At 46.7% G+C, this 15,880-nt stretch overlaps 2 protein-coding genes across 5 annotated transcripts in view; both read left to right on the top strand.

Annotated features, from left to right (window-relative positions):
- Positions 1-7,652, top strand: part of IFT122 (intraflagellar transport 122) — a 34,157-nt gene extending 26,505 nt beyond the window's left edge. For all 4 annotated transcript variants that reach the window (XM_072875972.1, XM_072875975.1, XM_072875974.1 and 1 more), the window contains 8 exons: positions 567-664; positions 1,614-1,714; positions 2,885-3,050; positions 4,025-4,136; positions 4,592-4,720; positions 5,591-5,670; positions 6,318-6,482; positions 7,193-7,652. In XM_072875972.1, the coding sequence (XP_072732073.1) occupies positions 567-664; positions 1,614-1,714; positions 2,885-3,050; positions 4,025-4,136; positions 4,592-4,720; positions 5,591-5,670; positions 6,318-6,482; positions 7,193-7,282 (941 nt within the window). In that variant the 3' untranslated portion in view covers positions 7,283-7,652. The remainder of the gene's footprint in view (positions 1-566; positions 665-1,613; positions 1,715-2,884; positions 3,051-4,024; positions 4,137-4,591; positions 4,721-5,590; positions 5,671-6,317; positions 6,483-7,192) is intronic.
- A 4,877-nt stretch (positions 7,653-12,529) lies between these two features.
- RHO (rhodopsin) lies at positions 12,530-15,443 on the top strand. The gene is made up of 5 exons (XM_072875799.1): positions 12,530-12,890; positions 13,817-13,985; positions 14,104-14,269; positions 14,512-14,751; positions 15,182-15,443. The coding sequence occupies exons 1-5, from the start codon at positions 12,530-12,532 to the stop codon at positions 15,299-15,301; spliced, it is 1,056 nt and encodes a 351-aa protein (XP_072731900.1). The 3' UTR covers positions 15,302-15,443.
- The last annotated feature ends 437 nt before the right edge of the window (positions 15,444-15,880 follow it).

The raw sequence follows: 15,880 nt of genomic DNA, 5'->3' as shown, positions 1-15,880 counted from the left end.
GTCTTCTGAATGTATTTCACTGGGAGAGGGGTGGAGCCAGTAGTTAATAGGTGTAATTTAGTAATAATGAATACAGAAGATTGATAAGCCTGGTGCTATAAGTACCTCTTTTTTTTTTTTTTTTGTTCAGCTGATGCATTGTAGTGCTGATCTCCGTTATTTTATAGAGATGCAAACTTTTCCAATTAGCTTAGTAGTGTATTTAATATTTATGAAATAAATGTTTCAAAACTCATTTTATTTGTAGACTCTGAAGTTATGGATGAGGTTTCCAGTGATGCACACCTATGATTTTCTACCTCTAACTAAGCTATAGCCCCTAGCTATGTTAAAACCATTGCCTCAACTGTTTTGTGTTTTACCATGCTTGTTTTAGACCAGAAATTTGCTCAGAAAAATGGCAAGTTTGTGTAACGTGTGGTTTGCACAGGTAGATGGGACACACTTGAACTGGTACATACCTCTTTTGGAAGTGCTGGCGCTAAAATCCTAATATGCTGTTTTCTTCCAGCTGAGTCTCATAGACTCATCTTGGAGAGTTATACTAATGCCTTTGCCTCCTGCAGAGAATGAACAACAGAAGACTGAAATGCTACAGAAGTTTCATCACTTCCAGCATTTGGCAGAAGTTTACCATGTCTATCACTCTATTCAAAGATACACTGTAAGATATTCACTTTAGAAGTTGTGTATTTATGCTTCCTGAGCACTTTTCTTTAGGGAGTCCAGAAATAACTAGGAATAATTAATGACTTTTCAGGCAATTAAATATTGAGTGTAGATTAGTGATACTGTATAGTAACTTCATTTATTTATTTTATTATACAGCCTTCTGCTGTACTGTACAAGAACTTCTGTTGTCTTAGTTCCTAAAACCTGCAGTTCAGTTTTGGCAGATCTGTGTTTGTCTCAGTGTGGGTAGAAGATATGATGATGACTGACTTCCCACCCCCAGCCCTTTTTTGCTAGCTATATTGGTTTGTTTCCACAGTGACCTGAGCCTCTGGTCCTACACAAGCTACGGTCAGCTTTTCCTTTAATCACGGGAAAACAAGATTGAATAGAAGAAGGCACCCTAGCTTAGGGATTCCTGCAGTGTGGCACACCTATCAGTAGTGATGTGTGTAAACTACTCCAAAATGATAAGCAGTCATGAGTGAGGAGCTCCTGCTACTTCAAGCAATTATAGTAATGTTGCCGCCACTGTTGGTGAAAATATCTTTTGTAAAACATTTGAGAACCCTTGATCCGAGCCCTTGCCCAAAAGAAGATGCTGTGCTATGGAGGTCTTTGCTGGTCAGACTGCTTCAGACCTTACAGTGGTGGAGACTCTACACTATTGCTGGCCAGTCTGCCCTCATTTTTAAGTAGCCTTTTTAAAGATTCTGTTTTAGCTACATGGATCTCTCTCTCTCTTTTTCTGCATGTAGCAGGCATGAGCTTTGGTGATAAAGACATGCAAAATCCACTTGCTATATTCTGTCAGCACCTCTTCTTTTTGCAACTGTATGAAAGAAACACAGTACTTGAGATGCCTGGTGCTGTGATGCTTAGTGATGAGAGTTGTTGATTTTCCATCTTAGAAATATGTGTCTGTATTTTTAATGCTGCAGGAGGAGCCTTTCAGTTTCCACTTGCCTGAAACCCTCTTCAATATTTCCAGGTTTCTGCTTCACAGCTTAACAAAGGAGACTCCTTTGGGGATCTCAAAAGTGTATCCTTCCAATACAGTACAAAATGTAGATGTTATCTTGTGAGATACATGAAAGGAATAATTGATGTTGATCCACAATCAACAGAGACCTCCTGTAGGGTATGTTCAGTTTCAGCTATTGGTTATAGTTAATGGAGACTGACTTTTGTCCCTACGGAAACAATCAGCATCTTCAAACCACTGTGTGTTTAACGGTGCTACCTCTTTTTTTTAATAGTTTTGGAGAGTTGTACAAATCAACTAACATGTAATTCACAAAACCACCCACCCAGTCTGGTGTATCACCTTTGTCAGAGAAGCAAGTTCTAGGATACCAGTCACTGCAACAGGATGTTGGCTCTGCATCTTGACAGTGTTGTTGCGAGGAGACTGAACTGAGACAGGAGAGGGGGAAAAAAACCCAGGAGCTTTTGCTTCACATGTGGCTGGTATAGCTGTGTAGTGTCTGTCAGGCTAACATTTGCACAGCTTTGTTAGTGCATATTGCATCTTTGGAGAGTACTTCATAAATGCTCCGTGTGAACCCTGTGGAAATGTACCTGTCTGTAGAAGATAACAAGAAGGGTCACTGGATGCCACAGGGAGGCCTGATTTTCTTGTTTTCACTTCATTTATGGCTTTGGATGGGATGTTAGCTTTCCTTTTCATAACTTCCTCACTTATAAATGTATAATCTTTCATAAAGTCTTTCATAACATGCCTTGTGATTGGTAGCTTTCTAAACAGCAGTTACTGTTACACACTGGTGAAAAGGAAAGACAACCCTTGGTCAATGACACAGAAGTTATGCTTTATTTCCAGTAAGATCATGTGTATTTAGTTGGTATCCGTGGGTTGCTGGTGGTGTAAGATTTTTTTATTTTTTTTTGGCTGGGGGAAAATCCATTCACCCTACAATTCCTGAAATTTTGTAAATGGAGTCAGAATATTTAAGCAAAGCAATGTTTATATCAGGTCAATTCCTTACCTTGCTAATAATTGCCCACAGACATTTTGATAGTTCTTTCACACTTGTTTTTAAATGGAGTTATGTAAATATATTTCTCTTGTTAAAGCCTGTTTGAGGTACTGGTGTTGGATATGCTTCATTGCACAACTTCTCTGATTAGAAAGAGTATTGCAGTTTTTCCTAAATGCCATTTGTATTTTTATTCCTTAATTAAATTATAGCAATACATTATTTGCCCTGGCAAAACAGAGTAAAGCTCTTGGTGCATATAAACTGGCTCGTCATGCCTATGACAAGTTACAGGGCCTGCAGATCCCAGTGAGGTTCCAGAAATCAATTGAGCTGGGCAGCCTGACAATCAGATCCAAGCCATTCCATGACAGTGAAGTAAGTTGTGATGTGTTTCATGTTAAGCATTAATGTGTGGCCTAATCCAAGAATCTGAGTTGCCGTATGCACAAAAAAATCTGAAATATATTATGCATAGCTCTGATATAATTATATTTCTGCTGGAAACACAGTCCTTTTATTGTTATTCTTCAAATCAGACTTCCTTTTGCTCCTGAGAACAAACTAAAAACAGTCCTTTCTTTATGGGCAGCTTCCATCCTCCCTCTCCTGTCTTGCATCTACCTTCCTCTCTGCCTATTAATTCTTTCAAGCCTTTTTTTCTCCGATCCACATGCAATTACTCCACAGTCTTTGTCTCTCTCTTCAGCTGGAGGTCACTTTCATTTGTCCTGCTCCTAGCACTCCTTCCCTCCTCCCCCTACCCCTTGAATGACCTTCCTTCCTTAAGTCTTATTTTAACACCTTTTCTTCTTTAACTGAAGTCTGACTTTCTGCAGTGCTCTATAAAGCCATGTCTTATGGAGTACTCACTAAAAATAAATTGCATTGTGCAAGTGAACACGCACCTGGCCACCTGAAATAATAGAAAATACAATCTTAAGAACTGCCTAAAATAACTGTGGTCTTGAAAAGAAGAGAGATGGATTAATTGGAGAACTACAATTTGTCCAAACCTTAGAGCAAAAAACTTTGCTTCGGTAACCTTCTCTTCGACTTCTTTTGTCACTATTTGATGCAGAATTCTGCTTCTGTTACTGTAAAGGCAAGGTGAAAATTTAATTGTTAGAATGGTCAAGAAAGCTATTTTTAATGTGAAAACTTGCTGTTTTATTAAAAAGGGAAAGCATTTTCAGATGTTAAAGGATCTGATTTCACAGCAGTATTTCTCCAGATAGCGCTAATGTAATATCAGTGGTGTAAACCTAAGGAGCCCATATTTAACTGAAAACAAAGAGTTCAGGGTGTGCTGATCTGTTTACGATTACTGTGCTCTCTATGTGTTTTTGCAGGAGCTTGTGCCCTTATGTTATAGGTGCTCTACCAACAACCCTTTGCTAAATAACTTGGGGAACGTCTGCATTAACTGCAGGCAACCTTTCGTCTTCTCTGCTTCCTCCTATGGTGCGTTGGAATGTCACATTTGGTTATGCTTTTCAAGTAGATAAATGTTAACTGAACAGAGTAGGTTAGTACTTAATTTGTTCTCTCTGCAATTTTATTTGGACAAACAAATATTTCATTTTAGTGTTGTTAGATTTGACTAAGTGGCTGCTTCTTGTCCCAGGGATAGTTGGATTCTGTTGCAAGATAGCAGCAGCAGTAAAGCCTTGCTTTATTATGAGACACCAAATGTATAAAGTGTTTCATTAACACAGATGCAATCCTTTGAGAAGTTGAGGGTTTTTTGGTTTGTTTTAATTTTATTTTATTTAACTTGCTTCATGAGAACATGTGGGCAGAACACCACCATCATAGAAGCCAGAGGGTGTTCATTTCTTAAGGGGCGCGGTATCTTCTAGGAAGCATTTTCTGAGTTCTTGCAGGTCAAATGCTCCTTGCTTTTCACACCCCTTTAGAAGTACTGCATCTGGTTGAGTTCTATTTGGAAGATGGCATCACAGATGAAGAAGCTGTAGCGCTCATTGATCTTGAAGCTCCAAGATTGAATAAAAGAGAGAATAAATGGCAAGAGATGATGAGTGACCGTATCCTTTCGGTTAAAATTGGTTTCCAGTTCTTTTCTTAGGGAAAAAAGGAACAATTTTGAAATCCACCCCCACCCTCCCGGTTTAAAATTTTCTTTTTGTCATATGACTGATGTGAGTACAATTGCATCGTGTTTCCTTTTCAAGTTAGTATAACAACCAAAGTGATGTTTTAACTAAACCTAATATTTTCATAAAGCTTTTTCATCAGGAAGAGTTTTCTAATAATGTAAAATATTTCTTTTTAACAATGGAATGATGTGCTTTACCTATTCTGTTTTAACTGCTTTTTGTAAAGAATGGGGAGAATCTGAAGTGTGTTATTCACTTCCAATAACAGCTTGCTTTAGCGAGTGCCTTCTCTTAGCCAAGGGAAACCAGCATGGACTTTCTTCATAACCATTCCTATTGGAATCTGTTTTGTAATGCTTTGGCATCCAGAGCTCCCAGTTGCTCTGGGGGCCATATAATATTAGGTGCAGAGTAATGCATAAGAAAACACAATCTCTGACTAAAGCTGCTCAAAATGTAATTTAAATAGGTTGCTTCATTTGCTTTTTGTCATCTGTCAGAAGGGGGCAGAGAGGGAAAGAAGGCAGAGCTGATCTCATACTTGGCTGTGGTCAGTTTTGCCATTCTACAGCAGCTGCAATGATAAATTTCCCCAGTCACTGTGAATCACAGCAAGCCCTTCTCTAGTACTTTCTATAATAATCTAGACACTGTAGCAATCTGAGAATACTCTGACCCTCTGGAGCAACAAGGATACCAGTCCTGCTGGTATGCTTTCATATTTATTCTGTGAGTGCTAGCTACTATGAGGACAGCTAGTTTTACAGGAACTGTTTCTTCCTTAAGAAATGCATCTAGATGCACAGAGTTTGAGGCTTGATGACAATACAGATACTATTGAAGATGATGATCCCTTTACAGCAAAACTGAGCTTTGAGGTAAGAGCCTTCCCTGTACCTTCCAGTTGTTTCTTTCTTGCTACCAACAGAAATGAATAGAAAATTTTAACTTACAATCCATGCCGCTCTTCTGGTGCGAATGTGTTACAAAGACTACCACAAGAGAGATACAAAGCAGGGGACTGGAAGAGAGGGATGGAACTTGAGAGGAAAAGGGATTTACCAGTTAACTCCTCTCTTAAACAAAAAACAAACCCCCCAAAAAACCCAAACCAAACAAACAAAAAACCCCACAAAACAACAAAGATCTTAAAGTAAACATTCCTGGAATTTGGTTTAATAATCATAAAATGATAGAATGAGGCTGTCCCCTAGGGTATTTCTGTGTCTAGGCAGTATACCTATAAAACAGTTGTTAGTGTGAGGTTTTAATAAAGGCTGTGGGCATGGGTGTTATTTACAAGGAATTGTGTTAAAATGAATAATGGAAGCTCACTGAAACCAAGTTAGAGATGTGGCTGGATGCTTCTGTCGCTGAAGGTATTGATAAAACTGACAGTGAGTTTGGTGGGACTAGACTCAGCTTTTTCTACTGAATTTTACTTTGCTTCTTACCAGATCTTATTAATCCTCAAAGGGCTTTGCAGTTGGTAACAGTAATTCTTTCTAAACCTGCTCTCCTGCAGCAAGGAGGCTCAGAATTTGTTCCAGTGATTGTGAATCGTGCTGTTCTCCAGTCAATGAGCCGGAGGGACGTCCTGATTAAACGCTGGCCAAAGCCATTGCGGTGGCAGTACTACCGTTCCCTGCTACCAGATGCCTCCATTACCATGTGTCCATCGTGTTTTCAGGTAGAGTTTTCATGGAGAGGTTTAAAAAAAGAAACAAAAACAAAACAAAAAACCCTACTGAGAACCCTATGCCTGAAACAATTCTTATCATGGAAACCTCATACTTTAAAATGTATTCAAGAAATTCCTGAACGATGTGGAGACAGAGAAAGCAATGAAAACCAAAAAATAAGCTGTGTGATGCACAGAGGAACAGCTGCCTTCTGAAAGCTTTGAGGTAGCTGAATTTGAGAAGTTGCACTGACAGCAAGTCAGAGCCTCTCGAGCAAACCTTGGCTGAACAACAAATGCGGATTTGTATTTATTTCTTTTTGCTCTGCCCCTCTGACTTTCAGCCTGCTCTAGCTGGGAAAATCAGTCAGTAACTCAGTTAGCTTGTGGTTCAGTCCCTCTCCCTGTCATGAATGGCTTTTTGAAATACCAGAATTCAGTCACGTTTGCTTACACAGAAACTGTCTAATTTTTGTCCTTCCTTCTGCAAAAGTAATTAATTGGTTAGTGCCTCTTCAGCAACATTGGCAGCGGTCTGTGAAATGCTTGCTGCTCTATGCCAGGTTATAGCTCTCAAGCAATTGAAAGTAAGAAGACCAATTCTCTTGTAATGGTAGCTTCAGAATGTCTGTGCCATAGAGAAGCCATTGAGCTCAGTTTGCATTTTCTTTGAGCTAGTCACAGGCTAACTTGTCCCTAAATCTGTTCCCAATTAACAGATGTTTCACACAGAGGACTATGAGCTTCTCGTACTCCAGCATAATTGTTGTCCGTTCTGTCGACGGAGAATAGATGAGTCAAACCAATGAAGAAAAACAATCTTATACCTCAACTGACAGACTTCCCTATTGGCTTGGCAAAACACTTCTTAGATTCATAGAGTTTTCCTAACAACTTAGTTAAGTCATCTTGTTCTAGTTTGTACATAAGAGTGGAACTGAGTTGAAGAAATGTAACTTTTTTTTTTTTTAAATGAAAATGTCTGTTGTTTGTCAATGTCTTCTACATTTCCCAGGCAAGCAGCTGAAGTGCCACAGATTTTTACAGGAATGTTTCTAGGGTCAAGTTCAGCCTTGAAGTAATCGTTGTTTTTATTCCAACTTGTGTAGGACTTGATTTGCTCCTTAATATGTACCCGTTATTGACAGATCTTAAAATAAATGGGACTATTTTTCACTACTCTTCGTCTTGGAATTTGCTATAATGCTGCTGCTTCTGAGCCTGTATTTCTTTTTTCTTTCTATTCTATTTAGGCAAGAACAGCATTAAAGTTTAGAGCTCTTAAAGAGTGATCTTAAAAGTTACACTGATCTTGGCACTGAGGACCATCTCACAGCTACACTGAGTGGAGAGGGGTCAAAGCTTTTAATCTGTGTAGAATTCACCCTTGTTAAAATGCAAAATGCCAGGCTGTGCATGGAAATACCCATTTCATGCTAACCAAGCTACCCAGACATAAGTACCTCAACTGCCCACTGCCGCATATGTAATCCTAGTAACAGTAGCCTGTTCACTACTAATGAAAGAACCACCACTGACCCGATGGGCTAAACTGAATACGTTTGCATGCTTACAAATATGTCAGGGTGCCAGGCAGGAATACCAAAGCAGCTGAGGGCTCATAGTCAGCCAGTGGTATCCCACAGCGCCTCTTCTGTACCCAAGGTGGGAGGGTTCTTCATTGTTTGCTGAGAAAATCCTTAAGTGATGTAACTTGCTGTGGTACTGAAATCATGGGCTAGTTCCCATGACTCCTGGTGTCCTGTCAGTTCTTGTGGCATTTGTGATCTGAGCGTGCCTTTGTGGTGTGGGTGCGCACGCCTGTCTGAGCTCGCACAGATCCCTTGGCTGTTGTGCTGTCCAGTGGAGTGATGTGCTAAAGGAGTATTTCTGAGCACTATTTCCCCAGCATTGTTTCAGTCCAGAGCCATGGGCAAACAATGTGTAGAGGTGAGAGGAGATGTACCTGCTGCCTTCTCCTTCAGCCTCTTGCTGACGCTGAGGGGATTTTAATGATGCAGCTGCTTGACCAAACGTGGTGGGTCAGTCCTAGGCAGCAGCTAAGCCCCCTTCCAAGAAGTTTGGTCACTTCCCCCGCTCCCCGCAGGACTGGGGAGAAAATCAGAAGAGCAAAAGCAAAAAAGCTCCTGGGTTGAGATAAGGACAGTTTAATAAGTGAAGCAAAGCTGTGTGTGCAAGCAAAGCAATAAGGAATTTATTCACTGCTTCCCAGTGGCAGGCAGATATCCAGCCTGCTTCCTGGAGAGCAGGGCCTCAGCATGAGTAACGGTTACTTGGGAAGGCAGACACCACAAACACAACATCCTCTCTTCTTCCTCCTTTCCCTGAGCTTTTATTTCTGAGCACGACATGGTCTGGTGTGGCCAGCTGCCCCTTTGGCCAGCTGTCCTAGCTCTGTCCCCTCCCCACTGCTTGCCCACCTCTGGCCTGTCACTGGGGGGGACAGAGCAGGGAAAAAGAAAACCAGTGCTGTGCAAGCACTGCTCAGCTATAGCTACAGCCCTGGTGCGTTGTCAACACTGGCTTAGACACAAATCCAAAACACAGCACCACACGGCTGCTGTGAGGAAGGTTAACTCCATCCCAGCCAGACCCAGCCCACGATCATGCTCCCGGGTAGTTGAATCTCCTGAGGATGGTCGCTGAGAAGTTCTCTGACAGTGGGAGAATTTGCACAGGTAACCAGCTGGGCTGGATTTGAGCTGGGAAGCGACAGGTCTCTTGACTTTAATCCAGTATAAATTGTGCCCGTGGTACCATGAGTTCTATTGTTGTTATGACATCCCGTCTGCCACAGCCTCCCTTTGTTTTGAGTGGGAAATGATATTCTACTTTACTGTCTTAAGCTATTGGCTGAGGTGGTTGGGTGCTGGTAAAGCAGCTACCATGTAAACAGCACTTTGTACATGAAACTAGTGATGTCTCCATGTCTGCTTGAGTTCCTCTTGAAAGTGACACTGCAATGGCACTACAGGGTTTCCGAGTCCCTCAATGGTTCCTGACCAAGTTTTCTTAATTTACCACTTCAAAAACATTCTGTTCTAATTATCACTCGTCTGCTTTTTGACTCATCTGTCACTGTTTGCAATGAAGACTTTGCGACTGACATGGATAAACAATGCTGTCTGAGATGTGAGCCAGAATGGAATTCAGCTCGTTCTCCTGGAACTGAGATGGCTTTGCAGAGCTAGTGGGAATGAAAAATTATAAAAATAAATAGGTAGGGCTTGCCGTGACAGAGAGACAAAATGGATCAAACAAGAAAGCTTTTTTCTTTTTTTAAACAACTCGGTGAATACAGTCTAGGTTTGAAAAGGGTATTGGGCTTTTCCGGGCAAAAACATACTCGACACATCTCATACATTGTGAAGATGTTCTAGTTCCAGACTGCCTTGTGCTGTTGAACCTTTCAGGTAACTTCATGATAAGGAGTCCCCGGACGTACAAGAAGTCCCACCACGGTGCTTTTGTCTGAAGCTATTGTGAGTGGTTGACCAACTCTTTTCTTCCATTTGCCCTGTTCTACCTCATTACTGCTTGGCTGTCCCACTGCTGTACTCCAGCGGTGACGCACGCCAGGCCCTAAGCTCTGAGCAGCAGCTGCTAACCTCAGCAGTGGCTTATTGCATCAGAGCTTAAGGTGGCATATTTGTGTATTGGGAAGATAAACCTTTAATCCTTCTTGTATGCCCAGGTACAACTATGAACAGCTGCATTTGCAATTAGATAGTGGCACTGCTCTGGCCTTGGCAACACGTGTGAAAAGTTAATTGAGGGGGACTTAGGATGAGTGGAGTGTGTGTAAGGACGTGGTGTTTTCACATTAACGTGAAGGAAGACCTTTGGGACTGTCCAGAGTGATCGTGGCCTGCCTTTGGTTACAGCCAGCTAGGTCTTCCTTTGTTCGTGGTGCCAGCACTTTAGCTCCTTTAGACCTTCCCTGCTTCGAGGGAAGGTTTCCCAGCTTGGTCTCTTCTTTAAAGAGAGTACAGAGCTTTGTACTTTTTGCCTTTAAACTTTTTGCATGTGCTAAACTAACCCACAGGGAACAGTGGTAAAAACTAGGCCAGGACTGAAATAAGTTTATTAAGGCCAAGGGGACGTGAGCTTCTGCCCACCTCGCACCCGTGAGCTCCAGCGGCTCTGGCACATCCTCCTGTGCTCGGTGAGGCACTCAGTCCTCTGCTCCTGGCTGCAAGGAACGCTCAGCTCAGCCCCCGGCTGCAGCCAAAACAGCAAGGAGAGGTGCTCAGGTCCCCTCCAGCCTCTGTCCCCTACCAAGGGGCAGAGCAGACAGTCCTTGCCTAGCCTCTGGGGGGGAACCAGCTGGTACCAGCCTGCCAGCTGGAATGTTATCGAGTGCTAATGAGAAAGGTGATAAATGGTGGAAAAAAGAGAAGAGCTGGGGAAAATAGCTTTGGAGCTTAAAAGATTAATCACGATGGTGTGAACTGTAAGGAACCACCTTCTCCAGAAGAGAGATCCTCTGGTTGGCTTCACTGTGCTCACTCTGCTGTACATGCTGTCCCATGGCCTCTGAAAAATTATGATAATGTCTACCTCAGTTGCTGGTTGGCACAAAGAAGGTTTCAAGCACAATTGAGTGCATTGAGTGGGGAGACAGAGAGACACGGAGGACATGGGAGGCTCGAACAACGGCTTCCCCTGTGGAATTTGATGATCCTGCAAGGTTTCAGGGAGACCGAAGATGTCTGTCAGCTAGCATATGAAGTTGAGCGTTGGCTTCAGCTCAGAACCTCCCTTCAGTGCCCTTGTCCAGCAGCCTTCTCAGCACCAGTTCAGAATGATACCTGTCCAGGACAGATGGACTAGGTTATTTATTAGGTGTTACCAATGTAATTGGCATGACCCAAACCATGTACAAAGCCAGGCACAGGGGAGATGGTACAGGGGAGATGCCAGTGGGGTCAGTGTTTCACTGTGGTGTTCAAACCTCCCCAGCCAAATCCTGTAGTGGAAAAAGAGGTGGCTGAGAGCATGTGGAAGAAGGGTTGGTGATGCTCGTGCTGCCTGAGAGCACCCTTCCTCAGCCTCCCACAGGGAACGGCAGTTCTGGTGGGGACGGCTCTCCAGTGAGGACTAACTGGTGTCATGGACCCGCTTTCCCCTTGTAAGAACGGGCCTGGGACACCCCTCTATCACTGACGGACCACACCACATCTGCCCAGCCCAGCCACCATCTGCAGCCCCCAAACCCACAGTTGTTGGGTTTTGAACCACGAACTTCCCTCCTGTTAGCGGGGGATGGAAAGGAGCTTCTGTTTGTTGGCAAGAGCCGAAAGCTCAGCCTGGGAGCCTTGAGAAAGCGCGGCCAAGAGAAGGATCCCTGTGTGCCTTGTCTTTCCTTGGCACCCTCCGCCTGGCAACCCGATGGTAATGCATCCCATTCCCGGTACCGCTCTGTGGGGAAACTGAGGCATTTCACACGGATGGGCAGCGCACCCCTGAGTGCCCATGGAGGGACCTGGGGGGCAGGGGGGGCAAGTGCCTCCCCCTGGGCGACGGCAGCGTGAGCTGTGGATGTCCAGCTCTGGATCGTGGGGTGCCAAGACTGCCATGGGTGCAGGGCCCACCCCAAACCCTTGCTCCCGGGGGAGCACAGCCATGCTGAGGAGCGAGGCCGTGCGAGTGGAGCTGCTGTCTGGTTTGGGCCCCCCCAAATGAAAGGTGCGGTGCAGAGCTACCTCTTTATATACGACCATGAGCTGTGGTCTCCAACAATGACAGCGCGGGCCAGAAACAGGTGTCACCTTAATACCTTCCCAGGAAAGCCAATTACCCCTGGATGATTATGATTAATAATTCTCTAAGCCCTAATCGCGCTGACACCAATGCCTGGAGCTTACCCCAGGGGGCACTTTATAAGGGGTGCCCTGCGGAGGTGAGCGTAGCCACTTCTCCTCGGGGTGACAGCGAAGGCTGAGAGGTGGCGGGAGCCCCACTTCAGAGGCGATCCCCCCGAGCTCAAAAAACACCTCTGAGTAAGAGCAAAAGGCACCTCACGAACCGCAACCATGAACGGGACAGAGGGCCAAGACTTCTACGTGCCCATGTCCAACAAGACTGGGGTGGTGCGGAGCCCCTTCGAGTACCCCCAGTACTACCTGGCTGAGCCCTGGAAGTTCTCGGCGCTGGCTGCCTACATGTTCATGCTGATCCTGCTCGGCTTCCCCATCAACTTCCTCACGCTGTATGTCACCATCCAGCACAAGAAGCTCCGGACGCCTCTAAACTACATCCTTCTGAACCTGGCGGTCGCCGACCTCTTCATGGTCTTTGGAGGCTTCACGACCACCATGTACACTTCAATGAATGGGTACTTTGTCTTTGGAGTAACAGGGTGCTACATTGAAGGCTTCTTTGCCACGCTGGGCGGTAAGTTTTCCAAATATTCAAAAATCTTCTGCCAGGAATTGCCTCAGATTTTAGGAGGGGGAGGGAGGATGCCCAGATGATCTTGGAAAAACACGGTATCTGGAAGGTCCTTGGTCTGCTGCTGATGTGGGCCAAGGCAGTTGCAGTGTTTCAGGGTGGAAGGTGAAGAAAGTGACAAATTACACTTTTTTTTTTTTACCTTATTTTGGTAGCCACCTGCTCAGTATCCTGAGAACAACACTGCAGCAATGAAAAGCAACCAGTAGCAGATTTTTGCAGCTGTTGGATTTGCACATCTTTTTGGCTTGCTTTCTGACTTGAGAGATGACAAATTTGTTCTTTCTGTTTCGTGGGGCTGAGTCTGTCATTCGCTCTGATGCAGTGCACGGTGGCGCAGGCTAGCAAAGCTAGCTCTCCTCCCTGTGCCAGCCAGGCTTTGACCGAAACAGATGTTAAATGAAAACTGTGTGTCTAAAAATGCCCTCCTCCGTTCAGCTCAGCCTTCAGCCACAGACAACTGTTTTACTGGTTTGATCCTTGTGGCACAAGTTTCCTGGGAAGCTGTGGGTAGCGAGGGGAAATCCTGGGATGATGGGCACTTGCTGCATCTCAGAGTGGGACCGTAGGCTTGCAGGTGCTGTCTGGGATGAGTGGTAGGATCCAGCCACGGATCTCAAACCACAGCAGCAAAGTGGTTACTGTGGGTCAGCAGTGCAGTGAGGAGGTGTCTTCTCGTGCCTTCCTACTACATCTGCACTTGGCCTTTGTTCATTTCTCTTTCCAAACCCTTGGTGGAGATTTACCTGCTGCCACGGGTCTTCCTCAGGAACAACCATCCGAGGAGGCCTCGTGCTGCCATCAGCGCGGTTTTATCCTCCTGTTGCTCAAAGTCCCTGTGTCCCCATCCCTCTCTCTCCCTGGTGCAGGTGAAATTGCTCTCTGGTCGCTGGTTGTCCTGGCTATTGAAAGATACGTAGTGGTCTGCAAGCCCATGAGCAACTTCCGCTTTGGGGAGAACCATGCCATCATGGGCGTTGCCTTCTCCTGGATCATGGCCTTGGCGTGTGCAGCCCCCCCGCTGTTTGGCTGGTCCAGGTAGGGAGGGCGATGAGCCCGGCGCCTGGGGCCATGGGAGCCTGGCTGGCGGCGGCTTGGCTGTGGCTTCCAGCTGGTCTCCTCTGCCAGGCGCTGACCTGCCTGCCTCACCTTGCAGGTACATCCCCGAGGGCATGCAGTGCTCGTGCGGGATTGACTATTACACTCTGAAGCCAGAGGTTAACAATGAATCTTTCGTCATCTACATGTTTGTGGTTCACTTCACGATCCCCCTGATGATCATTTTCTTCTGCTATGGAAACCTGGTTTGCACTGTCAAGGAGGTGGGTACCTGCCAGTGGCGGTGGGCCAGGGGGCTACCTCTGTCCCCAGTGCTGGGAAGGGGTCCACGCCAGGCTCCAGACTGGTGACAGAAAGGGTCCTCGGGGGCCAGGCTGGCCCTGCACGAAGCGGGAAATAGCAAACTCCAGATGTGTAGCTCAACTACCCCAAGCCCTGACCCCGTGTCCCATGCCGGTGCAGCCCTCCCCAGCTCCATCATGTTTCCATTCCCTTCTGCCTGCAGGCTGCCGCCCAGCAGCAGGAGTCTGCCACCACCCAGAAGGCAGAGAAAGAAGTGACCCGCATGGTCATCATCATGGTCATCGCCTTCCTGATCTGCTGGGTCCCTTATGCCAGCGTTGCTTTCTACATCTTCACCAACCAGGGGTCGGACTTTGGGCCCATATTCATGACCATCCCGGCTTTCTTTGCCAAGAGCTCCTCCATCTACAACCCTGTGATTTACATCGTAATGAACAAACAGGTAAATGGCAGGATGCCAGGCGATCTCCTTGTTTGTGTTTCCCTTTATAACAGCTTGCAGAGAGTTACGGCATGTCGAGGTACCAGTGGGCCGGGAGGGGAGTTTGTTTCCAGGTGATCTTGTTCCGGCATGCAGGAGGGCGACTGTGCAGCTCATCCTTGGCATTGCATAAATCTCATAAATGCAAGCCCATCCCATCTGAAATTACCCAGGCACTGGGTTGGTGGAGGAGCTGGGGCCGCGTCCATGCCGGCCCCGAGCAGCGGGCAGGGCTGGCAGCAGGCAGCGGGGAAGGAGCCTCCACCCACATGGTGCCTCCCGCGCTGCGGTGGTGGGGGCTTCCAAGCAGCTCTGCGGGGCTCGGAGGCAGCCCCGCAGCCGGAGCCGCCTGGTGTCCGCCTGCCTCACCCCGGGCTTCCCTCTCTTCCAGTTCCGTAACTGCATGATCACGACTCTCTGCTGCGGCAAGAACCCGCTGGGCGATGAGGACACGTCTGCTGGCAAGACAGAGACCTCCTCTGTCTCCACCAGCCAGGTCTCTCCCGCGTAGGCCCCGCCGAAGTGGCCGGTCCTCGGGGCGTGCATCGCCGCCCCGGGAGCACGAACCTAGCCCCGCCATTGCCACCGCCTGTCCCTGCTTCACTACGGCCACAGCCCCGCGGGGCGGGCTCCTCTCTCCTGGCACTAGGAACCCTGGGAACAAGGCTGTAAATGTGTACACACGTTTTGTAATTAAAATGCAAAGGCTTAGCTCCTCCACTGGCGTAAATCCGTGCTTTTCTGTTGACTTGCTGAGAGCTCGCGCCCCCCTGCTCCGAGCGCAGACCCCTGGGCTTGACGCCCCCGCCACGCCCGCACGCCCTGCGCTGCCGTGCGCGAGCCCCAGGCCGCCGCAGAGCCACCCTCGCCTCCCTCGCCCCGCCGCGACGGCCCGGCAGGGGCTGGGGCGCATCCCTGCCTCTGCCACCACCGGGGCCAGCGCTGGGGCGACCTCCCAGCTCAGCCGCCGGAGACGGAGCCCAGCTGCTGCCACCCAGCCGCCACCACCCAGCCGCTCGGCCCTGCCGCGCTCCAGCTCTCTGGGGGCAGGTCTGGCTGCTGCGAGGTGCCCCCAGCCCTGCCAGGTGCT

This window comes from Ciconia boyciana, chromosome 11 (genome assembly GCF_034638445.1).
Source record: "Ciconia boyciana chromosome 11, ASM3463844v1, whole genome shotgun sequence".
NCBI classification, from domain to species: domain Eukaryota; kingdom Metazoa; phylum Chordata; class Aves; order Ciconiiformes; family Ciconiidae; genus Ciconia; species Ciconia boyciana.
Note: the sequence above shows the minus strand (reverse complement) of the source record. Positions and strands in the feature narration are given on the sequence as shown.